Here is a 26797-nt window from a genome sequence, read left to right on the forward strand (position 1 = left end):
TAGCTGCCTGTTATTCTAATAAGCAGCTCGCTTTGGCTGGGGTCTGCCAGAAACTGGCCAATGGGAATGTACTGGGGGCGGTGTGGCTCCTAAAACTTCTCCACCCCTTCAGTTTTAAAACTCAAATTGAGCCCTGCAGCTGCATTTCTGCATGGCACACGGGGCTGCGGTACAAGCTGGGGAGCCTGCCTGGGGCTCCCCGCTGCCTCTGCGGGCCATATCTGATGGCTTGGTGGGCCATATCTGGCCTGTGGGCTGTATTTTGCCCAGGTCTGCTCTAGGAGGAGGAGGCGGAGGAGGAGAAAGACTGTGACTTGTTATATCACAATCTCCAGGCCTGTATGCAGACATTTCTGTGGGGGGATGCTTTTTTTATAAATGTATTTTTTTTTAATATAAAGGAGTTCAAAATAGTCATGCAATGAGAGTGCATAAGAGAGATTAATGAAAAAATTAAGTGGAAACAGTGACTGATAAAATGATTTTGTTAGAACATACTAAAAATGTATACAGTAATAAAGGTTTTCTAGAAATTATGTTCTGCGATCTTGCTGTAATATCGTAAGTGAAAAACAATATTTCAAAATATCCCAGTCTTTGTCTTCAGAGTTTTTCAGTTAAGACCATATGTAGGCTAGTAATAGTGAAATAGATTTTAGGTAACAGCAAACTTTTCTTCATGACAGTAAATTCACAGCAGTGCGTAAGACATGTTCAGGGTTAGTTTCTACCTTTAAGGAGAGTTTGAAGCTCCAGTCTTCTAGAAAACTTCCAGGCAAAGATATCCACTACTTCATCCAAGTCCACTGTGGCTGCATAATGGATGTGCATGAGTGCAAGACTCTTCAAAGCACACTTACACTGTGTTCTCATTCACAACTCATGACAAAAATGGTAGAGCATATCTTCAAGTGTAAATATGTTAGGAAACATGACATCATCACATTCCTTGAAGGCTTTGCAGCTGTATCTGGCCGTTCACTTTCTGGTTTGCTGCTATATTTGACTTTCCACCAAATGATTTCCTGATGAATGAGGTCTGGTGCTGGAAGGTCATCTCTGAAAGTCTCTATTCCTTCATCATTATTTCCACATAACACAAATGGTACTAAACCTAAAAGATCAGAAGACTTAACAGCTAAATCAGAGAACTGCCCTTCATGCTCTGCAGTGATATGAGCCAAGAATGGAAAGGTCACATTTCTTCTGTAATATTCCATTGTTTTGAGTGAGGATGGGTTGGTTGATTGTTTTTATATGATCTTAATGGTTATGGATGCTTGTTTCTGGCTTTGTTATAGACTGGTTTAGGTGTTATGCAGCAATCATAGAATTGTTATGGTATTTTGTTTGCTGATGATCTTTAGCCCTCTCATCAATTTTGTGCTATTTGATAAAGGGAGTACTGACAAATTTCCCACATTTGCTCCTTTTATCTTCTGGACACATAACTGTGCAATAAATACAGAAGGCAGCATCTAATGAGGGACTATACACCATCCACTTGTAGTCATGCAGGTACCAATACTTGAACTCGCGATTACATTTATGCAGAAACCTTGAAGGAAAAATGTAGTCCCTGGGCAGAATATAGTGTTCAGTAAGCAGGTGGTATTTTTGAGTAGGTGAGAATAAATTGACAATTTGGATTATCTCTTCTTTCATTTTGCATTCAAAATAGTGCAAATATCATCAACAGAAAGACTACCTGCTTCTATCTTCATCGCTCTTTCCATCTCTAGCAGATGGCTTTCTTCCTCTGCATGACATTCGCTGACTTCAAATCCTGATTCTACATTCTGATTGCTGATAGATGAAAATCAAGAACCAGCTATAGTCTGTCTCAGCAACAACCTTTATAAAAGCATCTGTCTTCATGCAAGGCTTGGCTACGGACTTTCATTTTATTTCCTGCTGCTCTTTTCTCCCCATAGCACTATTTAAATCCGTTTTGAATATGATGGAAACCATATCAAGCCGGGGGGAGCTTCTTCTGAGAGAGGAGGGGGAAGCAGCTGAACTAATCACAGCTACAGCCAGAGCCAAGAAAGAGAAAGTCCCCGGCCATCCCACTCTCCCTCCACTAGAGCGTGAGCCAGGCTGGGCTTTGGCACAGTGGGGGGAGAGGGGGTGGTTTCCAAAGTGCCGCTAAAAGGCAGTGGCCTCCCCCACGAAGCTCGTCAGGCCCAGCACTGCTGTTTACTTGGCCTCCACCCCAGTTTGCAGCAGGGCACCCCATGTGCCTAGAGCTCTGGTCCACCAGCAGCAGCTGCATTCTGCAGCCTGCAGCTTCCTTCCCCTTGGCCATACATAGCGAGGGAGTGTTGCATCATGCCGGTTGCACATGGCCCAGCAATGCAATGCCTATGGGCTAGGATTGCCAGGTGTCCAGTTTTCTATCAGAGAGTCTGGTTTTTGGGCCCTCTGCCCAGTAAAGAATCCAGAAAATACCAGACATGTGCAGTCTCTGGTATTTCCGGGTTTTCCAGCTGGGCACCAGACGGAAGCCTGGTGGGGGCAGGGTGAGTGACTGGGAGGTGAGATGTGATCGGCTCTGGGAACCCTGCTTGCATGTGAGGAGGAGGAGGGGCAGCCCGGTCCATGCTTCTGCGTGCTGGTCAAGCGCGTGGTGGAGCCGTAGCCGGACTGACTCATGCAGGATGGGAGCGCCCTGAGATCTACACAGCCCGGGTCAGTCCTGCTTCCCGTCAGCTGATTCGTTCCCCCGCTCCCTCCTAGCCAGCCAGTTGGTTGATTGATTGATTCTCCCTGACTTCTCCTCCTGGTCTTCCCCAGCCAGTCCCCTCCCCCCCCCCCCCCCCCGGCCCCGCCGCCAGCTCTGCCTTCCACTGGCCAGTTCCTGCTCTTCCCCGGCCAGCCCTGCTGCACCCCCCGCCAGCCCTGTTTCCAGTGGCCAGTTCTCCCCTCCTCCTCCTCCTCCTGAGCTCCTCTGGCCAGCTCCGCCCCCACCAGCCGCCGCACACCCTCCCCCGATATCCCATGGCCAGCCCCGTTCCACCCAACCCCCCTCTCCACCGACCAGCCCTGCTTCCCATTGGCCCCCTCCCATCTCCCCCGGCCAGCCCGTTGCTCCCCCATTAGCTCTGTTCTGTCCCCTCCCCCCCATGAAGCATGTCCGTTTTTTTTTTTATGACTACCTGGTAACCCTACTAGGGGCACCATCAAGGGACCAAACTCCCTTGCTGGCTGGTGTACGGGAAAGGCTGACATTAGACTTCCCCTGCCCCCTCATGTTTACTTAAAGGATCATCCGGGGGGCGTTCACACCCTTCATATCCCCCTCTCCCATGTACGGGCCTGACTTCCAGCTCTGCTCCGGGGCAGCACACCGTAACCCAGTCCCTTACTAAGGGCAGAAAGTTAGTTCTCAATTACATTACAGTTTCTTTTTCATAATATCAAAGAATAACTTTTTCTCTTGATTATATTTCTCCAATCCACTTCTGCACTTAATCTATGATTGGGCACTTTTATTGCAAGTGTGCTACCACGTGAGAAAAATTACTTAAGTCCTGAATTAAGGTGAGAAAGTCAATACATAGTTGACCAGTGGAAAAATCTTTGCACTGTTGGAATTTTGTAAGGCCTTACATGAACTTTAGCACTTCCTATGCACATAGGCAGAACTGAGTTCCAGAACTGTTCTGGAATTTAAAACTAAAATATCACTGTTTCACTGCAGTATGAAAAGAAACTATGAAATACTGTATAAAGATAATGATATTTAAATGTTAAAGGGAACATTTATGCATGTGTCACATTCAATCTGTTATCAAGACTTGATGCTGCTTAATTTAATCGTCCATTCCACATGTTGTGCTTCTCTAGATCAGATCTTTGTTGCAGGCTTGAAGCTTTTAGAACCACAGGAGACAGAAAGTAACCTGATGGATAAGCACATTCTCCTTTCTCCTCAGTCACCCCCCTCCAACTAAAGGATGTAGTCAAATGTAGAGGATGCATCAGATCTTAATCTTGTAATGACCAGGGGCCTGTACACATTCATGCTGCAGTCAACAGAAGCAAGCCTGGCCCTTGATTAGTTCTCTCCCATTTTTCATACCACTTTGGGCAATGTATAAACACTAGAGATCAGTACTGGTAACTCCAACCATTCAAAAACTATGAATCAGGCAGCAAAAATTCATGTCATTAGCTTTAGAGATTTAAAAAATAATAATGAGTTTCTTTTTAGTTTGTCTTCCGGCTTCCAGGCATCAAGGGCATACTCATTTCTTGATTTCAAACTCTTATCAATAACCATAAACACTAGAAACTTACTTCAAAGAAAAATGAAAACAGAGATTCTCAGTAAATCTCTTGATTCCAGCATTAAGAAAAATACCAGATATAATGAGATTCTTAGAACCGGCAGTCCAGAGATATTTGAAGTTACCTACAAGTGACTTTTACTATTGCTTTAAAGGCATACATAAAAAACAAAAAGTTAATCACAGTATGTATTGGTCAGTTGTTTAATCCTGGAGGTGCGACAAGAACCTGCCATTTTAAAGATCAATAAAGTCAGCCTCTTCACATCTATCCAAGAGATAACCAGAGTAACAAAGACAAAGAAGAGCAGTCGTGGAAATCTCTTGCTGCAACTCTAGAGTTACCTTCTTGACACATGCCATCAAGCTGACAGCATGGCTGCTTGCTGAGCTACGGTTTCATACTTAATTTTTCTTATAAAGAGAATTTTAAAGAAATAATTATTAGTGATTTAGTCATGATTTACATCGTATCAAGTGATTGGAAACTATTTTACATTCCATCACAGTTTTCTGTGCGTGGGGTGATACGAGAACATTAAAATAATGGGATAAATGTTTTTTTCTGAAGGATTAATAGATTATCAGATGCACTGTACAAGGAGGAGGAGAAGGGAGTTAGTCAGCACTGCTAACTTCTAAAATCATCTAAGAGCAGTTTTATAAAGTACAGGTTGCTTCCCTTTGTAGCACCCAGAGAAACAAAAGCTCCAAGAGTATGTGTATGGAAGGGGCCCTAACAGCCAAATTAGACATGGGTCAAAATCATAAGATATGGGAGTATAATAAAAGTAAATGTGTGACTGATACCAGATAGCTATATTGCAACTACTGTATTGGTACCATAGGTCTTGGTTTAATGAAGTCATCTAGTTTAGGCAGGACAGTCCCAGAGTTTTGCTAAGTTAGGTAACACCAGATTTTTACCAGAAACTTGAGCCATCTCATTACTCCTGGCCCTCTGCACCCCAGCCAGCACCCAAGAGATAGAAGCAAGAAGCAGCTCCAGGCACATACCATTATCTCTCACTTGCACTCTTACAAACAAAGAGTTATTCAGGTACATATGAACCCAGTCTAAAGTCACCTATGTTACAACCTGGTTAGAAATGCGGTACAAAAACAGATGGGCCAATAGTAGATGCTCTTTTGTTTCTAGAAATTGCTGCTGAAAAACACAAGATAGCTTATATTCAAGTATTAACATTGATTGTTGAGCTTGGCAGTTTCTTAATTTGGTTTGGTTTTTAAATGAACAATCTGATGCTTAATGATGCTTTAGGCAGAAAGAAAACAAACATTCATATTTAGCTATTTTCCCAGAACATGTGAAAATAAAATGAAAAAAACATACTGAAAAGACTCCAAGATCATAATGTCTGAAAAATGCTAGCAACAGCAAACACACATGGACTGCTTAAAAAACAACAAATGGTCTGGTAGCACTTTATAGACTAACAAAGCGGGTAGATGGTATCATGAGCTTTTGTGGGCACAGCCCACTTCTAGACTGATATAAGACAGATGTTAAAAGAGAGAAAAGGACTCCTTCTAACAAAGTATAAAGAGTTTCACAGGCACTAATGCTTGAAAAACCTAATCCTCTGGTTGAATTGCCCTAACACCCTCCCCAGGCCAGCAGCAACTTTGTTTGCACAGTGCCTAGCACAATGGAGACCTGACCTCAGATAAGGTTTCCAGATGCTATTAGAATATTAAAATGCCCATAGCTACACCAGACTAACACGGCTACATTTCTATCACTATTCTACATGCAAGGCACTACATTTAGCCGTTTGGAATGGAAATCCATCAACCATATGAAGAAACTTGCACAGATACAGACAGACATCTTTCTATCCAAGTGCAAGAAGATGGACATCGTACAAACAGCTACACCATAGCATAGGCACACTTTAGTTGTTGTACCTAGACCACCACCATGTCATTTTAAAAATATGCTCTTTTTTTGCCATTTGTACAAAGTTTTAGAGGTGTGGAGTTGAAGGTGGAGATCAAATGTGCCACAAGCAGAGCAGGTGGCAACACAAACCAAGGCCTCAACTGAACATTGACAAGTATGAAGCTGGAGCAAGTCAGGCTCACCTCTGGGCTAGTATTGTTAAAATAAAATTAGGTATTAGATTTACAAAAATGTGTCTCGTATTTAAACTATGAAATGCTGGCAAGTTGCTGCGTGCATTAATCTCACTTATTTCTGTATCCCATGTTATCAAATAATCTTTAAGTGTTTGCACTATAACTGAAAAAGTGTTTGCTGTCTGACAGCAAACCAGCACTCAGGAAAGAAGTATTACCAAGTGTGAAATACTAGTTAAGCAGGAGATAGCATCTCCTGTGGCAAACAAAAAAAGGCACATACATCTCAAACAAACCACTATGGAACAGGAGATAACAAAATTAGTCTCCCCACATGCCTGTAGAAGAAAAGTGGTTGTGAATTTCTCCTATCATCTTGAACATTCAGGGGCCAGGAAAAAAATCCCTGACAAGAAGAAAGTGTATCTCTATGCCGCTTAGATTTTGTGCGGTCAAGATTTCTAAGCATAAGCAAAGGACCCCCCCCCCCCCTCCCAGGGCTTGGCCTGGGTTAGCCTTAAAGGACATAAAGAGCTTCCTTATTATAGAAGCTTCTATTACCTTTTGAAATGTAAGACTAACTCCTTTATATTTGTATGTTTACCAGCTTTAAATTCATAAATAACTCATTTCCTTTTCCTAGTTAATAGGTCTTTGGATAGTTTTGTATTTATATTTATTAGTACAAACTGTCATTGCTATAAGACCTCAAGTACAACTGAGATAAAGTGACCATCCTTAGAGATTGGGGGGAGGGGGGGTTACCTGAATAGAATTGTGATTTTTGGTGTAAGTAACCATCTATCACAAAGGCAGGTCCACCTGCACAGCAAGAGAGACCAGAGTATCCAAGGGGACTGTCTGTGACTCCTGATAAGGCTGTTACAGTATTTAAGGAGTTTAACATTTACACTTAGATATAAAATTCACATCCAGCCTAACATCCTGTCCAGAGGTTGATATTCATATTTCCTGCTGGCCCTGGGCTCCATGCAGTGTTCCAACTATGAAATGCGCAATAGCCCCCATTGGGGCTCTTGTACAATTCAAAGGCGGAACGCAGAAGTGCTTATCAACTAATCAAGTAGTTGATGGAAATTCCATCGACTACTTGACTAGCAAATTAATTGCTACTTAATATCCCTAATTTGGACTGTTTGCCTTAAAAGAAACATCTATAAAAATAATCAATGCTTGACTCTTTGAAACAATAAAAGTACAGACAGTCCCCGGGTTACGTACAAGATAGGGACTGTAGGTTTGTTCTCAAGTTGAATTTGTATGTAAATCGGAACTGGTACATATTGTAGGGGAAACTCTAGCCAAACATTTCTCCAGAGCTCAGTTTTGTTCTCCCACACCTCACTTCCCTCAGTCCTTTATTCTCAAGCTGAGGTGTCTGCTGAGAAAAGCCTCTCCGCTTCTCCCTGGTCTGCTGGGGGGGGGGCGCTAGCTTCGCGTCTCCCTGGTCTGCTGGGGGAAGCAGCTAGTGCGGGGTTGCCTCACCCCGTTTGTAAGTAGGGATCCGATGTAAGTCGGATCCATGTAACCCGGGGACTGCCTGTATAGGGAACCTTTCAGAAAAATGTAAAGGTGGCAAATTCAGATCAAGAGGAAATATTTTTTCATATAAACACAGACTTCAGAATTCATTGCCACGATATGTCATTGAAGTTAAGAATTTAGCAACATTTAAAAAAAACAGCTTTAATGTTGAAAACAAGTGGGATATAGAGTCTCTGGAATAATCAAGGTGATGGGATGCACAGAAAATCACCATACATTGACAGTTTTCTGCTCCCTTACTTGCTTTTTCTCAGATCTAATCTAGACCAGAACTTTTTTTTCCAAACTTTCTAAAAATTTCTACTTGATTGAGGTGTGCCATGTCACATTTCAGAAAGGACTTATTCATTTGTGGAAAAGCTGGAAGTAGGGGTTAACAATAAGGCTTATATTGGATGCTATCTTTAACATTATGCAGGAGCTTCTGCTGCTTCATAATTCTCAAAGGCCATGTTTACTCTATGCAGAAGATCAATGCTGCCACAGTCGATCTTCCAGGGTTTGAATTAGCAGGTCTAGTGAAGACCAGCTAATTTGAACTGAGAGGTCACTCCTGTTGGCGCTAGTAGTCCTGCTCCTCATGAGGAGTATGGAAAGTAGACGGGAGCATGTGCTCCTATGCGCACAGCAGGAGGTCAACCGCACCAAAATGTGCATATCTTAAGTCGGCTTTCTCCTTTAGTGTAGACTTGGCCAAAGATAAACTTACCTCAGGACAAGGTTACCTCAGGACAAGGTTAAAATCAGTTTCTAGTTTGCTGATTATGCTTTCTCTGAAGATCAGCATTTATTATCTTTATTGTAATAGTACAAATAACTAGCACTTTTCCTTTTTTCCTATAATTTGTCTGGATAAATTTGTACTTATTTCTCAGAAAATTAGAGGATAGAACATAATTTAAGGACTATACATTTAAGCATTACTGAAGCAACGGAAAATAAAAAACTCACATAACCAAGTTCTTTGAGTTACATTTAATCTAGACAGATAAAAATCACCCTTCCTCCAGCAAAGAAAAATGTTTTTACCTAGCTGCATTTTAAATTATGCAGATTTCTCTTTTATAATAGCAGTGAAATAATGAAGGGTGCTGCCAGTTTAAGGCTGTGATCTCTGGTGGCACTGAGAATATTTTCTCACACAAAGAAAGTCAACGTGGGAAAGTGAGTAAATTCTGCACATTAAAGGAGGACAAAGAACAAGTCAATTCAGCCCATCCTAGCTAGAGGAAGGAACAACAGCTCTTGCTGGGGATCTGTCTGTGGGAAAAGTGGTTTTACCTGTCAGAAATAAGAGGGATGCCTTAGGATCCAGGAATTAAATTAACTATAGAAGATAATGATGTACATTATTACTAGCTATGATAATAAAAATCAAAGAGCTAGAAACCAAAATTCCTACTGTATGATTATTTGTAACATTTACTGGAGGAAGAGAAACTATCCCCAACCAAAGATTCAGATATTTCCAATTCCATAAAAATACCTGGCCTCAAAGAACAGTACCATCATGCATCATCAACCAGTTTGTTAATAAGCTAGTCTCTTTCAGGCTTATCAGATAACTGCAGTGCCCCCATTTTACAGAAGGGATTGAAAACAAAAACTACAATAATAGGCAAAAGTCAGAAGTGGTCTTAAGACTGGTTTCTCTTTTTGGTGGGAATAAGTATGTGATCTCCTGATCTACACAATGGTAATGGCCTCTGAGGAATTTTCAGAGGACTCAGCATTCAAAGGAACTATTTAACATGTGTTTCATTGAAGTATGTATCAAGTCATGAAAGTCACTTCAAAAGTTTGCAGTATGTGACCTATTCTACAGGGTGGGGGTGTAATGTCTGTATTAGTAAAGGGAATTTAAAGCGACTGAGTTTCAATAATCATTTTGATTTGGTAGATCAGTGCATCATAAAATATATATATGCAGAGCAAATAACTTGGTTAAGTGATTAACTCAAGAGAGTCATGCATTTAGCTCTGAAAGTTCCCAGTGACAGCCAAGATGGGGACTATTGCTATAACCTCTCATTCTGACTGGCTACACTGGGTGAATTTTTTCTTCTTTTTTCATTAAAAGAAAAATGCACAAACTTAAAGAAGCAGGCTGTTTAGCTGCAGGCTGTAACAAACTCACATCCGTAGTGGACAGCACACAAAGGTAATAATACTCAGCAGTAGGTTACACTATGCACTACTTAAATCTTACTTGAGCTCTCAATTAGGGCCCAACTGGTGGAGAAGCTTTGAAATGGCCTTTTGAACAAGAGTGAATTTCACCTCAAAGCTCTTTTTCATCTCAAATCTCATACCTGGAAAGATATATAAGGGATATTGCTCACCAAAGTATTTTCCATGCTTTCTAGCTTGCGCTAAAACCTTTGATCTTGTCCTGAAATCTCAGCAGTTTCATTACCATGGCATGTGATATATGCCTCCCCCTTCCTCCCATGTTTCAGCTGTGCTCCTTCAACTTTCAATTTATGCATGAAAGTATTTCTTTCTCTCCCGACATTGTTTTAGTCATCAGACTGGATTTACAATCAACTACACTTTTGCCTTTAGCTTCCAGTCCAATATCTTTACAGGTTGTACCTCCGTGGTCCAGTAATGTGGGACCTGACCAATCCCCAAATCAGGAATTTCCTGGACCAGGGGAGGTCAATGCCAGCCCCTCTACTGCCGCCAGCTGTGGAGCTCCTCTCCAGTGGCAGAAGAGGGGCTGGAACTGATAGAGCGGTTATGGGGGTGGGTGCTTCAGGGAAGATGTTAGACAGCTGCAGAGGCCAGGGGCCAGGAGCAAAGCCCCACTGCTGCCAGACTGTGCCCCCAGTTCCCAAATGCTCCCCAGGCCAGCTGCTCTCCCTCCCCTGAACTTGAACACTACAAATCAACAAATTGTGGTGATCTAATAGCTCAGGGAGGACAGGGGAGAGTTGCTGAGCCTGGAGCTCTCGGCTTTTCTTCCCATGAGTACTCCAGCCCCAGAGCACCCACAGATGCTGTACCATGGATGTTGCCGGTTGAAGGAAGTCCGGATTATAGAGGATCAACCTGTATTAGGTCTGAAAGATGTAATCTACTTCCCATCTTCAAAATACTGTTAGTTTTATTACATCGCTTGACAAAATAAACCTGTAACAAGAAAGGAGACTCCCTCTTTGATCTCTGCAATTTTTGCATTAAATTTTTCCAGTGTCATGTCTACAGTTGTAGTAGATTGCAGTAATTCTTGCCTGGCCAGTAGATTTTCAACAGACATTTCTTTAAATTGCCAGCCTGAAAATGTTTCTGCAGTAGCTTCACCTACATTACTGGCTTGTGTCTTCATTGAGGAAAAGCACGTGGCCTCACTGAAGTCTATGATATAGAATCAGATTTGCTTCTCTGTCAGCAAATTGTCTAGGCATTCTTATATCTCATGTGCAGCTTGAAGTAAAAACCTTCGTTACTTTACAAGATTTAAATAGAAGTGATATTAGCAATGAAGTTCTGTTACTGTGCATCTATCTCTATGAGTAGTCCCCTACTAGCCTTCTTATGAATAATAATTTGTACAGACTACATCTATTCTGTACAGTATCACTCAGTGCTCCACGGAAGTGTAATCACATCTGAGGTAAAACAATGCAGCTGTTGACAGTGATCGGCAACAGTACATAACAATTTAGGGCAGAAAACAGGAGAGGCTCTCCAAAATTAGCTAAGTAGATTTGTCTCTTCAGTCTCAGGTCACATGCACTGGGACTTTAACCTGTAATATAAAATAGCTCCAATTGAACAATTGTACGTATTCAGTTGCAAATGTCACTCTTTCCAAAGACAAGTAGTAAAATAGTTTGTTTTATCCCTTGAAACAGCAGTAGAATTTACATTGAGAAAATCTTCCCACTGACTTGTTATAGTTTAAATCCCTCTTGGCATATCCCCCTTCTTCCCCTGTAGAAGCAATCCTGCTGTAGCAGTCATATTAACTCTGATCACTCTAATCCATAAACTTTCCTATACTTTTGATTCACTCCTCCTTTCTCCTTCACCTCCATCTTCTGTCTTCTCTGCAGAGGATTTGCCACATTTAGCTTGAAAATCACTAAGAGCATGGGTCATTTTCTCCATCTTTTCTATCCCTTACCTCCTCCTTAAGTCTTCTTACTGCTTCATTACCTGATAACTGTATTCTCTCAATGTGACATACAGACTTTTTTGTTTCTTCATGTAGGACCATCTCCTTTCTGCTGCTTTAAATGCTTGCAACACTCTTTATCTTTTCACTGATTCATCCTTGCTCAGGTCTTTTCTGATCACAATTAAGCAAGATTAAGGCTTGGTCTGTACTAGTAAGTGAGGTCATTTTTAACTATGTTGGTCAGGGGTGTGAAAAATCCACACCTTTGAACAGAGTAGTTAAGCTGACCGAAGTTGCCATGTAGATAGAGCTAGGCTGACAGTACAATCTTGCGTGTACCCAAGTACAGCTTCTCAAGAGGTAGGGCTACCTATGCCAATAGGAGAACCCCACTCATTGTCATAGGTAGGGTTAAAATTCACAGAATCATAGATTCATAGAATATTAGGGTTGGAAAAGACCTCACAAGGTCATATAATCCAATCCCCTGCTCAAACCAGAACCAAACCCAATCACTGAAGCACTACAATGGAACAGCTGCAATTCCAACAGCCAACACCCTATGTCAAACAACTATAATCTCTTTTCTCCCATTTCTCTCATGCTGTGAGGGTGTTGTTCATTCCTAGCGGTAATGCCACTCCCTATTTCACCCACTACACAGCTTTTCTCTGACACATTGTAAATTTATCATCTGCTTGTTCCATTTTACTAAATATTTCTTCACCTTTTTTTAAGCTTCTCTGATACAAAGATTTTAGGTCCAGAAGGGACCACCTGTGATCATCCAGATGCATTGACTATAAAGGCCAGAAGGAGCTACTGTGATCAATTCTAATCTGACCTCATGTGCAGCATAGGCCACAGGGAAATTGTTCCATGGATAATTACCTCACTTTTTAACTTTTGAATCATATTTGCAATTTAACTTTTTCTCGCTTTCATTTCCAGGCACTGGAACTTGTTATACCTTTGTCTGATAGCCTGAAGATCCCATTATCAAATTTTTGTTCCCCCATGTGTGTGTTTACAGCTTGCGATCATGTCACCTCTTAACCTTCTCTTTGTTACATGGAACAGATGTAGCTCCTCAAGTCTACCACTATAAAACTTGTTTTTCATTCCTTTTATCATTCTCATGGCTCTTCTCTGAATGCTCATCCTTCTTCATTTAGCAGCCTGTAATCTGAAAGGCATCTTTTAAGATGCCCAACCCAAAAGCCAGGTAATTCTCATGAGCCATTTAAAAAAAATCAAAAGGTAATGTTAAGTTTGGACATCCATAATTAGACACCTATCTGATTTTCAAAGTGCTCATCTTCTGAAGGTTTCTTCTGGTCTCACCTTCTCTGAGAAAACATCTCCAAAATAATTCCTTTTGAACCAAAGCATATCTTTTAAAAAATCCAAACTTGACCTTTCTTTTCCTTTTAGTAGTGTTGACAATAGACTCCTCAAGTCTACTATTTTCCCTCCCTCACAGCATAAGTGATTCTGTTTTCTCATGGTTCCCAGCTTACCTTTCTAAACATTTTCACCAGATGCCCAGTTCTGACAAAGTCAACTGCTCATTTTTGGGGGCTGAGGTACCACAAAGTTTTCTTTGCAGTCCCTACTTTCCTTTCTATAGTTTCTAGGACTGTTCACATCTAACTTTAGTTTCCTACTGTTATCCATATGCCAATGACTCTCCAGATTTTCGCTTTTCCCCCATTTCTTATTTTGTCTGTCACCAACCAGATTTCTTACTGTTATTTCTTCCAAATAATGCCACTATCTAAACTTAATCAGAATAAAATAATACTTTACTTTCTTTCCATACTTCCACTTCAGACTTGCTGACAATAACTATGAAACACATTTTGTCGTCATAATCACTACTATTTCCAATCAATCTTGACATTATTTGTGAGCTTGTCATCTTTTTGATTATCTTAGCATACCTGCTGTCAGAATGTGCCAGATCCTCTTTTAAATACCTAAAAAATTGCCTTTTCTTTTCCTTTCCAGATTAACTGCTTTTTATTGGTTTTATCTTCTGTCTACACTTCTCTACATTTTCACTAAGTTGTCCTGCTTTTTCCTTTAACTCATTAAAGTTTTTCTTCTAAATTCTCCTTCCCATAGATCCAGCATTTCTCCAGGTTCTGACTCTGTAGGTCTCTCCTTTTCTTCTGTACTCTTAACCTAGTCTTCAGGTATTGTCCCTAAATTTAAGTTGCCTTTGTCCTTCACTCACTTCATACCGTGAGATGCCTTTTTTGATGCATTCTGCCTCCAACTCTTCTGAAAAATTCATCTCTAAAATAGTTTCTCTTTTTATTACTTTTATTTCACATCGCCTTTGTAAATCTACTCTGCAATTTGTTTTTAATGCCTTTACCCTCAACTCTCCATTCTCTTATTAGTATTTCAGTTTATGATACTATTTTAAAAAATAATAAGGTGCCTCTGTTAACGTCCTTTTTGTTAAGTAACGGTCAGATTTTATTCAGAGCCCTGCATGGATACAAATGTCTTCACAGATAGAAAACAGTGTCCACAGCCACAGAAATGGGAGGAGCTGCCAGCATTGGGTGCTGATTCCTGGGAGCAGTAGCATCATGCTACTCTCCTGAGAGTAGAGCTATGCTACTCTCCACAGCCTCTGGGGAGTAGAACCCTGCAGATCAGTGGATACCAATTTCTATCTGCAGATGTCTGGCTCCATGGGTAGACATTTGTATCCATGCAGGGCTCTACAGTAATTGATGCTGAGGAGTATCTCATTTTATAAATATCCCCACTGGTTGCAATGGGACTATTCAGAGCATGGGAGACAGGTAAAGGCCCAGCTAGGGAAGGCAAGCCCCCGCCCCACCCCTCCCACCTGAGGCCCCACCCTTTCCTTCCACCTAAAACAACCTCCACACTTTAAGCAACCTCCTACCGTGTAGCCAAGCCTTGTAAAACCCCAGTCCTGAAGCTCAATCCTTCCTGGCCGGACAGAGAGCCAGGGCTGCCACATCACAGCCACAGCCCTCCAAGGCAGCCATGGAGCCTAGTCAGTTTTGGGAACACAATGCCTGCCCTTGACTAGATTACCTACCACCCATGATCCAGATTAAGTTACTCCTTAATGCTAGGCAAGTGGCCTAGGTCACTAAAGTAACCAAAAGTTCTGAGGAATACCCAACATAGGTTCTATGTTCTAAAGCAATCCAAAACCCATTTGCTTATAGGTAATATCATGGTCTGTGTATATCCAATAGCAGCTGTAGAGAAATTCAAAACTGTTTCCAGGTCCTCCCCGCTTTTATTTCTAGACAAGGAATTTCTGATACAGTATTATTCATATCATTGGTTGAATGGTTTTATTTGTTCACTGCAGACAGATAGCTGTATAGGAGTGAAAAGCTACAAGCATTACTGTTTTTCACTGGCAATGAAAAGCTTCTCCCTGCAAAAATACTTTTATTAGGCTTATACGTAACAGTCCAAGGCAGTAAGTGGGGAAGGCAATAACCACACTCCAGTCTTTGTGACTGGGTAAACTCCTTGTTCAGGAACCTCTTCTTTCAAAAAGTTGGACAATCTGTCAGATACAAAATTAAGATCATTCTTTAGCTCAGCCATCCATTAACATTGACTATGTGCAAGATATTTTAGCGTATACAGACCCAGATTAGATTACATTGATTTTAATTAGATGTGTTTTTCTATATGGGAGGGCATAGTTAAGGCTGTCTGGGTCCCCTGACTCTACATTCTTATGGCCTTGTTTATAAGTCTGGGTTTATTTTATGGTTTAACCTGAAATGAATTTCTGGCTTACTTAGGGGATAATTATAATAGCCCTATACCAATATCCTTGGCTGCATGTGTGTGCTGCCCTAGCTCTGCAGAGAGCTGGCACAGCAGACCTTGAGAAACCATTCATTGACCACAAGATTTGTTAAGGTACAAAGCCACCAGCCCAGGCTTATTGTTGACAAAGGACAGCAATAGCACCTGGCAGACTTTATGAGGCTACTAAGACATGTATGCCCATGACAATGGACACAGTTCGCTGAATGGTGGGACTTTACATTCTCCCACTCAGCTGGCCCAAAATACAGGCAGTCCCCGAGTTACGCGGATCCGACTTATGTCGGATCCGCAGTTATGAACAGGGCCCGTCTCCCTGGTCTCCAGCAGACCAGGGAGAGGAAGCAAAGCGGCGGAGCATGCGGGCAGCGGACAGCCCAGACGTGTCTGGGCTGTCAGTTGCCCGCGTGCTCCGCGGCTTTGCTCTGCTTTGCTCCCCGTCCCCCTGGTCTGCAGACCAGGGGGACAGGGAGCAAAGCGGTGGAACACGCAGGCAGCGGACAGCCCAGATGCATCTGGGTTGCCCGCGTGCTCCACGGCTTTGCTCTGCTTTGCTCCCCTTCTCCCTGGTCTGCAGACCAGGGAGAAGGGGAGCAAAGCAGAGCAAAGCCGCGGAGCACGCAGGCAGCAGGACAGCCACGGCGCGTCTGGGCTGTCCCGCTGCCCCCATGCTCCGCGGCTTTGCTCCGGACGCCTGTGGTACAGCAGCTGGGGCGCTGCCGGTTGGTCCCGTAGCGCCACTCTGGGCGCTACGGGACCAACCAGGCAGCACCCCAGCTGCTCTGCCCCAGGCGTCCTGATTCAGCCACTGCTGGTCAGTTTCAGCAGCGGCTGAATCAGGACGCCTGGGGCAGAGCAGTTTGGGTGCTGCTGGGTTGGTCCAGTAGCGCCGAGGAGCGGCGGCGCTACTGGACCAACCCAGCAGCACCCCAGCTGCTCTGCCCCAGGCGTCCCCAAGTCAGCCGCTGCTGAAACTGATCAGTGGCTGACTACAGGAAGCCCCTGCCCCGGGCTTCCTGGAATCAGCCACTGATCAGTTTCAACAGCGGCTGAATCTGGACGCCAGTTCCAACTTACATACAGATTCAACTTAAGAACAAACCTACAGTCCCTATCTTGTACGTAACCCAGGGACTGCCTGTACACTTTCATAATTACATCTGTATACCCTAATACAAGTATGTAGGGCCAAAGTAGAAAGGCCAAGGCATAAAACCAGCTCAAACTACCCAGAACCATAAAGAGTAACAAGAAAATGTTCTACAAATATATTAGAGGCAAGAGGAAGACCAAGGTCAGCGTAGGCCTATTACTCAATGAAGAGGGAAAACAAGAACAGAAAATGTGAAATGGCAGAGGTGCTTAATGACTTCTTTGTTTTGGTTTTCACCTAAAAGTCTGGTGGTGACAGGACACCTAACAGAGAAGGTCAGTAAAAATGGGATAGGTTCACAAGCTAAAATAGGGAAAGAACAAGGTTAAAATTTACTTAGATGAGTTAGATATCCAAGTCACCAGGCCTGATGAAATTCATCCTAAAATACTCAAGGAGCTGGCTAATGAGATGTCTAAGCTATTAGCTATTATTTTAAAAAGCCATGGAATATGGGAGAGATCCCAGAAGACTAGAAGTTCCCCTCCATAAAAAGGGAAATAAGGGCAACTCGTTGAATTACAGAGCAGTCAACTTAACTACTGTACCAGGAAAGAAAATGAAGCAAATAATTAAGGAATCAATTTACAAACAAGTCAGCATGGATTTGTCAAGAACCAATCATGTCAAACCAAACTGATAGCTTACTTTGACAAGGCAACAAGCCTTGTGGATAAGGGAGAAGTGGTAAATGTGGTATAGCTATACTTTAGCAAGGCATTTGATATAGTCTTGCATGACCTTCTCATTCATAAACTATGGAAATACAACCTGGAAGGACATAACAAGGGGACTCCACAGGAATCAGTTCTGGATCCAGTTCTGTTCAAGATTTTCAGCAATGATTTAGATCAGGGGTGGGGAATCTGTGGCCCCCGGCTTTCCTGGATTCAGTCCCCGAGGCTAGGCGCTCCCCACCCCCAGCATTGGGGAGACATCACTGGCACTCCAGTCCCCCCACTATCCCATGGTGGGGCTGGAACACACAAAATCTACTAGACTGGGGGTCAGCCCCAGACCCAAAAAAGATTCTCCACCCCCGATTTAGATAATGGCATAGGGAGTATACTTACAAAGTTTGTAGATGATACCAAACTGGGAGGGTAACAAGTGCTTTGATGGAGAGAATTATAATTCAAAATGATCTGGACAAACCGCAGAAATGGTTTGAGGTAAATAGAATGAAGTTCAATAAGGAAAAATGCAAGGAGGGAGAAAAATATGTATTCCCTTTAACCTCTGATGAGAGGCCAAGAAGCAATGGGCTTAAATTGCAGCAAGGGAGGTTTAGGATGGACATTATTAGGAAAAACTTCCTAACTGTCAGGGTGGTTAAATCTTGGAATAAATTGCCTAAAGAAGTTATGGAATCTCTGTGATTGGAGATTTTTAAAAACAAGTTAAACAAACATCTGTCAGGGATAGTCAAGATAGTGCTTGGTCCTGCCACAAATGCAGAGGACTGGACTTGATGACCTCGCAAGGTCCCTTCCCATTTTGTGATTCTATGATCATATAAACAAGTTGCGTACCGCCTCTCTGACATAGTTGATTACTGCTCCCTGATACAGCTAGCTATTACACATTTTTTGTACATATTGGTTTAATTAAAACACTTATCTTTTAGGAGGGATGGGCGTGCTCCTGCTATCCATCTTTTTTATATTGGGATGTTCTGGTATCACTCTTCTGAAATGTGTTTGTGTACGTACTTTGTGCCTGGCACTTCAGAGGAATGGGTGTTTCTGAAATATCAGCCCTGTTCTTGCCAGATTCTGTAAACACAAGCAGGCAACACCTGAAGTTTGCCCATAGTCTGGCTTTCACTAACTTTGCTTTATGTCAGCAGTTTGCCTGCTAAATTAGGTCAGGCCTCATACCAGGCCTCTAATACAGGGGTCTATAACTCAGGCTCTCTTCCTACTACACCCTGCAGTGTCATTTACTCTTAAATTAGTGGTATGTCCTCTAAACCTTACTTCCTTGCTTTAATTTCATTTTCTTGCTTTAATTTCATTTTCTTGCTTTAATTTCATTTTCTTGTCTCGAAATATTACACAAACACAGGTCATTATAAAGCTCACTTAAGATATCAGCGGGCAATTTCATCTCTACAGTCTTTAGTGTTGGCAGTACAGGCAGTCCCCGGGTTATGTGCAAGATAGGGACTACAGGTTTGTTCTTAAGTGGAATTTGTACGTAACTCGGAACTGGCTCCAGATTCAGCCGCTGCTGCTGAAACTGACCAGAGGCTGACTACAGAAAGCCCGAGGCAGAGTTGCTCTGCCCCCAGCTTCCTGGAATCAGCCACTGATCAGTTTCAACAGCGGCTGAATCTGGAGCCTGGGACAGAACAGCTGGGGCGCTGCCGAGTAGGTCCCCCCAGGACCAACCCGGCAGCACCCCAGCTGCTCTACCCCAGGCGTCCACAACAAAAGCCTGGTCTGCTGGGGGGGGGGCGCACTAGCTGCGCCCCCCCCCACCCCCCCAGCAGACCAGGGAGACCCGGAGCAAAGCCGCACAGGCGGCGGGGTCCCGCGCCTCTGCGGCTTTGCTCCTGTCTCCCTGCTGTGCTGGGGGGGGAGTCCCCCCCAGCACAGCGGGGAGACCCGAGCAAAGCCGCACAGGCGGCAGGACCCCGCTGCCCGTGCGGCTTTGCTCCTTTGCCCCGGAGCAAAGCCGCACCGGCGGCGGGGTCCCCCGCCTCTGCGGCTTTGCTCCTGTCTCCCTGCTGTGCACAGGGGCAAAGGAGCAAAGCCGCATGGGCAGCGGGGTCCGCCGCCTGTGCAGCTTTGCTCGGGTCTCCCTGCTGTGCTGGGGAGTCCCCCCCAGCACACCAGGGAGACCCGGAGCAGCTTTTCTTGCCCCAGAGGACGTGGTGGCGGGACCGCTGCGCTCTGGGCGGTCCCGCCGCCCACGAGCTCCGGGGCGAGAAAAGCCGTTCGTAAGTGCGGATCCGACATAAGTCGGATCCACACAAGTCGGGGACTGCCTGTACTTGCAATTCTATTGCAAGTCTTGTGATAGGTAATATTTCATATAAAGCCCAAGAATCTGGAGACAAGGGATTTTGTGAGAATCTCAGTTTTTGTTTAAAAAAAGTTCCTACTGGTTGCCAAGAAAGGCTTGAAAATATGCCCAAAGCCTCAAGAATCAGACTACAAATAAAGAGAAAACAACCACAACAACTTTTTTCTTTTAAAATATCACACATTTTAAGCCAGTCTCATAATTTTGGGAGGCTTGATTCATTGTTCCTGAATGTTTGGGGCTCACAATACTGAGACAACACTTTGATATACAAAAGCATTGCAGACAAGAACAAACTACAGTGATACTGCATGAAACAGGAGAGCTGAATCTCATGAAGGGGCATGTATTTTTGGAAGACGTCAGTGAAATCTCAAGATACAGCTGTTTTTCTTTCAATAAATATGAAAATTAAGTCAACTCATTCTCATGTTCTGAACCACGCACAGGAGCCTTTTCATTCTGTGTGGCTGTTGATGCTAGTAGAACATCCATTAGGATACGATGGCTAACTTTGAGATGGTTTTTGCTTCCACCATTTAGAATGGTAAAACAGAACAGACTTGATATTCTGACCGGATTCTAAAAATCAGCAATATATTCTTTAGCATCTGACATTAAGTTTTGTTACTGCCGGTTGCTCTACTATTTTTACTTTTCCCCATGTGGCGGGGTAGCCCCACCACTCCCTGGAGCGGCCGCGGCACGGGGGCATCCCGAGCCAGGAAGGGCGCTAGCAGGGCCCGGACGCCAGTGCGCCAGGGAGGGCAGACGCCCGTTCGGGACCGCGCCGGGGGTGACGTCACTGGCGCGCCTCGGGGGCAGGGCGCCGGCCGATGACGTAGGGCGTGACATCATCTTCCCGCGCCCGGCGGGAGATTTAAAAATGGACTTGGAGCCCAAGGAGGGGGGGAGTCCGAGGAAGGAAGGAGCGGCTCCGGCGGAGACGGAGCAGACCGGGTATTGGCGGCCCTGGGTGCAGTCCAACCCAGGGGACCAGGACTAGGGGGGGACGCTGGCTGGGGGGAAAGAAGCGGCCCAGGGTGGGGCCGTGGAACCCGTGAGTGGGGGAGTTTAGGGTGCGCAGACCCCCCCCCCCCCGTTGTGAGTGAGGACAAGTGTCCTGACTCTAGGGCCCTGGATCGGGGTCCGGAGCGAGGGCGGGTCCGGACCCCCTTTCCTCCCCCCCTTTCTGTCAGCTGGATAGGCTGTTGGGTGGCCGGTGCTTTAAGCGGCATGACGGGACTAGTCACGAGTATTGTACTATTGGGACAAGAGGGGCGCACCCTGAGGAGGAGTGGCTAGGAGAGGGGGGCGGCCCCCCCTTTCTGTTCACGGGGGCGTCTTACACCCCATCTAAACTGACCTCTGTCCTCTACCACTCTGAACCAGCTACACTATTATTCTGGCCCCTCTCTCTCTGTCCTCCTGGTTAATACACCCTCTCCGCTCTTCTTGTACTATTCCTCTCTACATCATAATTCCAGATTTGCTTGCATTCGTTCATCTAAAATGCTTGTCAGTCCTGGGTTTCTATAGAGCTTAACTGGGACATAGGCTGTTAATGTAATTTTTTTAATGAAATTGTTTTAACTAACTTTTTTTTAAGTGAAATGTTTAAAAATTGGCAAGACTTTTAAAAACTGAGGTAAGCAGATGATTAAAACTTTCAAAAAGTATCATGAATCAGCTGCAAATTCACATCAAAATTACCTGTAGCAGCAATTACTTTTAGAAACTGAATTGTATTGCTTACTTAAAAAGACAAAATGAACAACAAAAATTCACAATTTGAGAAGTTCACTCATGCCCAAAACTCATGTGTATATCTGGCAAAACTGACCTTCAGAGACAGAAAAGTCCTATTAGATCATTCAGTTCATCTCTGCCCCTGTAGGACTGTTCCCTATAATGTATTCACTAGAGGTTTGTTCAGTCTTGTTCTGAATATCTCAATCAATGAGGCTTACAGACCTCCCTTGGGAGACTATTGCACAGTCTAAGACAGCTCACTGAGGGACTCTTTCTTATACTCAGTCTAGAGTTTCACTTTTAAAAAAATGTCATCCTATTGCTCTTACGTATATTATCTAAAAACTACCCTAAACAACTCCCATTCCCCTTTAGTGCTTACATTCTTTGATTATTTTGCCCCCTACATGCCCCAAGCCTTTTAATCTTTCCTCATATATCTTTTCCTCAAGCCCCCTAATTATTTTTTGCTGCTGTCTCTGAACTTCCTCCAAATTCAGCAATTTATTTCTGGTAATCACTCAGATTTGTTTTGTTTATTTACTAGTACAAGATGGCATTAGTGACTGCTTCCTCTTTTGATATGGGCCACGGAGCTTAAACCTTCAGGGGCTAGATTTTTGGAAAGATGCACCAGAGTTTGGATTTCAAGGAAAAGTGACAGCTGTGAAAAAAATCAATTAATACTTGATCATCTTTTTTCTTCTTCCCAGACTTCCTTCTGCATTTCTCTGTCTTCCCAAAACACCCTCAGTACCACCCACAAATAGAAATAAGCATCAAATTGCACTCACTTCCAGTGAAAGCCCTTGTGTTTAGACTACTGCTACAATAAGAACTAGGCTAAAGGATAAAATAATGTGATTTAAAGACAAATTTAAAGTCTATCTTTCCCCCTCTGCTGTAATCCCATGAAAAAAAAATCCAGCATCTTTGCCAGAACCACATGCACAATGTTGTTACTACTTTTTAGTCACCGCTCAGTACATGAGTGGCAGGAATGGAATGTGTTCTGCAGAGTGCAGTAAAATTCCCAACCAGTGCCAGTGCTCCACAGAACAAGACAAACCACAGCAGGCACTGCAATACAACCCACAACACCCTGTCTGACCCACCTGTTTGCTTCTTTGGGCTACATCTTAAGGTATACGCCCAGATAGAAGGACATCATACGTGTTATCATACTGGAAACCACACTCTGTGATTGATGGTGGTGTCACTACAGAACACAGACTTCTTCTGTGATGAGGTGAACAAGGCCCGGCTGCCCACCAAGAAAGAACATGTGGTAAACTACTGGTTTTGAAGGAATCTGCTGGAGAGTACCTTTTCCACATTCAGTAGTCACATGCCTTGTGACTTATCAGCCTCAGCACCAGAAAGTTAATTCTGAAGGAAACAGAAATAAAAAGGATTTCTCAACCTCAAACATCAACCAGAACAGTTAGGAGAAGGCATACAAGCTGCTATAAAAAGCAGCCTCTGTGTCAAAAAGCCAACTGCCTGTGAGCACTAGCTCCCACCTGTCCCCTCCCTCCTGCATGCTGCCTCTGATACAGAGGCAGCAGTGTGGGAGCCAGGTGGGAGCCCATGCTTGCAAGGTCCAGCTCCCCATTAGTACCAGCTCCTGCAGAGCCACCTGCCCTTCCCCCTTGCCCCTGCACTCCTGCCTCTGACACACACAGAAGCCTCTGAGCTGCCTCTCCACCATCCCCAAATGCATAAATGTGTAACCCTTGAATTTTTCAGCAGTTGCACATTTACCTGAATACACGCATTCTAACATCTCTCACAGAGATATAAAAGTAAATAGTGACTGTAATAGGATACTTTACACCTTGTGGAGGGGATCATCAGACCCACTTGGGAAGAAGTCAGGCAATGACCAGTTAGGACCTAATTCCTATAAAGGCTAAAAGAACTAGGGAGAGAGAGAAGCTAAAGGAAGAAGGCTGGCTCCTGTGGCAGGCCCCAGACCAGGGGAAGAGCCCCAGACAAATGGAATATAGGAGGACTGGAGAAGAGACATCAGAACAGGGAGGGCTCTGGCAAGAAGCCCCTGGGTCAGGGGAAGTTAGCTCTTGGCTTTACTGTGAAGTGTTTATTTTGGGATTTGCTGAAAATTGTCTATGCACTCAGTAAATGGTACCTTGAAGAAAGAGCACAAACAGACATTGGTTATGACATTAATCCTTTCTGTGCTGGGGAGACAGACCGGCGTATACTCTATATAACATATACACTAATTAACAAACCACTACACAGGCCCAGAAAGTCAGCCAGCCAGCCACCAGATGAGCAATGTCAAAAGAATAGTATTGACCAACCCTAAACACAGAAATGCCATCTCAGTGAAACCCAGCACCAGAAGAAAAAAAAAAGAGTTGCAGCAATATATTGTAATAGAGAGAAAGAATTATTATTGGGTGATGCATAGAACCTGATAATTAAGAAGTATAGGTGCACTTGGATGGTATATGCATGGAACAATGATAGTACTGACACCAGGTGTACCCACTCTAGAGGAATAAATCAAATGGCAGGAGCATTTTCCCCCAATAGTATGGCAGATCATGCAACAATTATTTTACAATGATAATAGTATAACAGCAGCTGTCACAAATTTATTCTGTTTAAGTGTAAACAACATGTCAGGAATAGAAAACTGGTGAACATACAAGAAAAAGCACATTTTCAGGACTGGATAGAGTCTCAAATGGAACCAACACCTCCCAATTCTGGATGATGAACTCAGAATCCTAGCAGCCTAAGTATAAGTTCCAGATGACCCTGATCGTGCTGAGAGCAGTGACTGGACCTTTCAGATCGTAGACTCTGGGTAGCTACATCTGATGGTTAACATCTACAGCTACTTTTGAATTAGAAGCTGAAGTGAGTTTATATCACATTTAAAACCAATGCCCATAATTACTCAGAGAGCTGTGCTAGGTCAGCATTCACATTCCAGATCTAACAAGCAACAACCAAATCCAAACCGGGGTTATCAAAAACAAGAAGTTCAAGGCTCAATAGGCATAAATGTAACCTAAATTATGTACCAGCGTATCTGAGATCACGATCATGCAATGGAAAACAAAATTGTGGTATGGGACAACAGCATATTTCCTTTATTTATAACCATTCTGTTAGTCAAATAAATTATTAAAAGCTTTTAAAACAAGAGTGTTCTGTCTATGCAAACATCATTTGTAACATAGTAAAACTCAGCATTTCTCTCAGGGTACAAATATATTGATGGTGGATGTAGGAAATTTTCATTTTTAGCAGCACCACATAGCAGTTTCCCATACTGTATAGAAAATGTTTTCAGGGTTTTACTGCTCCTTATAGACACCCAATTCCATAGTCAACAGACAATTCTGAAAATAAATCAATGCTCTCATGCCATAATTTAAAAGATTGCTTTTCCTTCAGCGTTAACTCCCCACTCTCCAGAGTATTTCAGAATGAGACATTTTATCACAGTGAATATATATATTACAGCCACAACAAAAACAAAAAACAATTCTATTAGGGTTTTCTGCTACAGTTTTATAAGTTAAGCTTCATATGCTGTCAACTGAGACACATCAGTCAGGATTTCAAGTCATTTCTACCTCCCATTTTAAGCTCTATGATTCTTAAACACACATAACAGTTACCTCAAAGCCAGGGCATTCTTTATTCTGTGAAAAATGTATTTTAAAGAAAGCGTAGAGGCTTTTTAAAAAAAACAGAGGAAAACTCTCCAAAATATGAATTTGGGAGGCAGATCTGGTTCATTAATCCCTCTTAAAGTTTAAATGCTCCCTAAGCTTTGTGTGTTACAAAAAACTGGAAGAGTGATTTAGGGGGTTAGATTTAACACCAATGGAAACTGAAGTCAGATTAGAAGGCATGCGTATGCATTCCAGGACAGGAACAGTTTCCCCTACCCTGTATTACAGAGCTTTGTGTACAGTTATAGAGTCATGGTTATTAACAGCCACTATATCCCATGGTAACCATTAACATGTTTATAATTATCTTTTGCGTAATTCATTTTCCCCTAGCACTTTGTTATTGCCTATACTTAGCATAAGGGATGCCATAGTAACTGGTAACACTAAATTATATGCAAAAAGACATTTAAAAATTTGTAATGAAGCCACTGTATGGAAGAACAAACTATATATTGGATAAGGGTCATAAAGCACATAAGGTTTTAGACAGGTATATTTAGTAAATTGAATAGGTAAATAAATGTTCACAATTAAAAATATTAATTGCAAGCTGTATTACCATTGGCCTTATCATTAAGATTTATAAAATATTGTTTATATACTACAGCTACAAAAAAAGTAGTACTTGCAAGCATACAGAAAGAAGCAACATCAATCCTCAAATCTTGTAGTGTAAGAATTTGTTGCCCTATGAAATGTTACATATGTGCTCTAAAACAGAATAAAAGATGTATTTAACAATCCAGCCAGAGATGGCATAGAAAGTTTTTATAAATAAACCCAAATTCATTACCTTTCTGTAGACAATCATATTTGGAGAACTCTCCTCTGGGTCAGCTGTTTCCACATTACTTTGATCAGTAGCTCCTTGGGCCATACTTAATAGTTGTCACTCACACTGCAAGAGTAAGAATAGAATCCAATGGAGCATCAAGTCACATAGGAGTATGATGAGATACTGTGCAAATTCACAGATACAAGAGAGGAAGGGACAGGGAAACGTGCTCTGTTCTCATTACAACAGATTTGTCACATTCACTCACATGATTGCTTGGAAGTAAGAGAGAGAAAAACATTTTCATTTTAATGAAACACTCAGAGAACAAGAAATACTTAGCAACAATCAACTGTCTTTATCAAATAGCTGTCTTTCCCCATTTCCAGCCTGGCATTGTAAGACAGGTGAGTGATTTGCATAAAACTTCCTCTC

General features: G+C 42.9%; 1 protein-coding gene across 3 annotated transcripts in view; it reads right to left on the reverse strand.

Moving 5' to 3' along the window:
* Positions 1 to 26797, reverse strand: part of RGS6 (regulator of G protein signaling 6) — a 472365-nt gene that overhangs the window by 414852 nt on the left and 30716 nt on the right. For all 3 annotated transcript variants that reach the window (XM_075927284.2, XM_089778523.1, XM_089778524.1), the window contains exon 2: positions 26381 to 26485. In XM_075927284.2, coding sequence (XP_075783399.1) covers positions 26381 to 26464 — 84 coding nt within the window. In that variant the 5' untranslated portion in view covers positions 26465 to 26485. The remainder of the gene's footprint in view (positions 1 to 26380; positions 26486 to 26797) is intronic.

This window comes from Pelodiscus sinensis, chromosome 5, assembly GCF_052426305.1.
Source record: "Pelodiscus sinensis isolate ZL-2025 chromosome 5, ASM5242630v1, whole genome shotgun sequence".
NCBI classification, from domain to species: Eukaryota; Metazoa; Chordata; order Testudines; family Trionychidae; genus Pelodiscus; species Pelodiscus sinensis.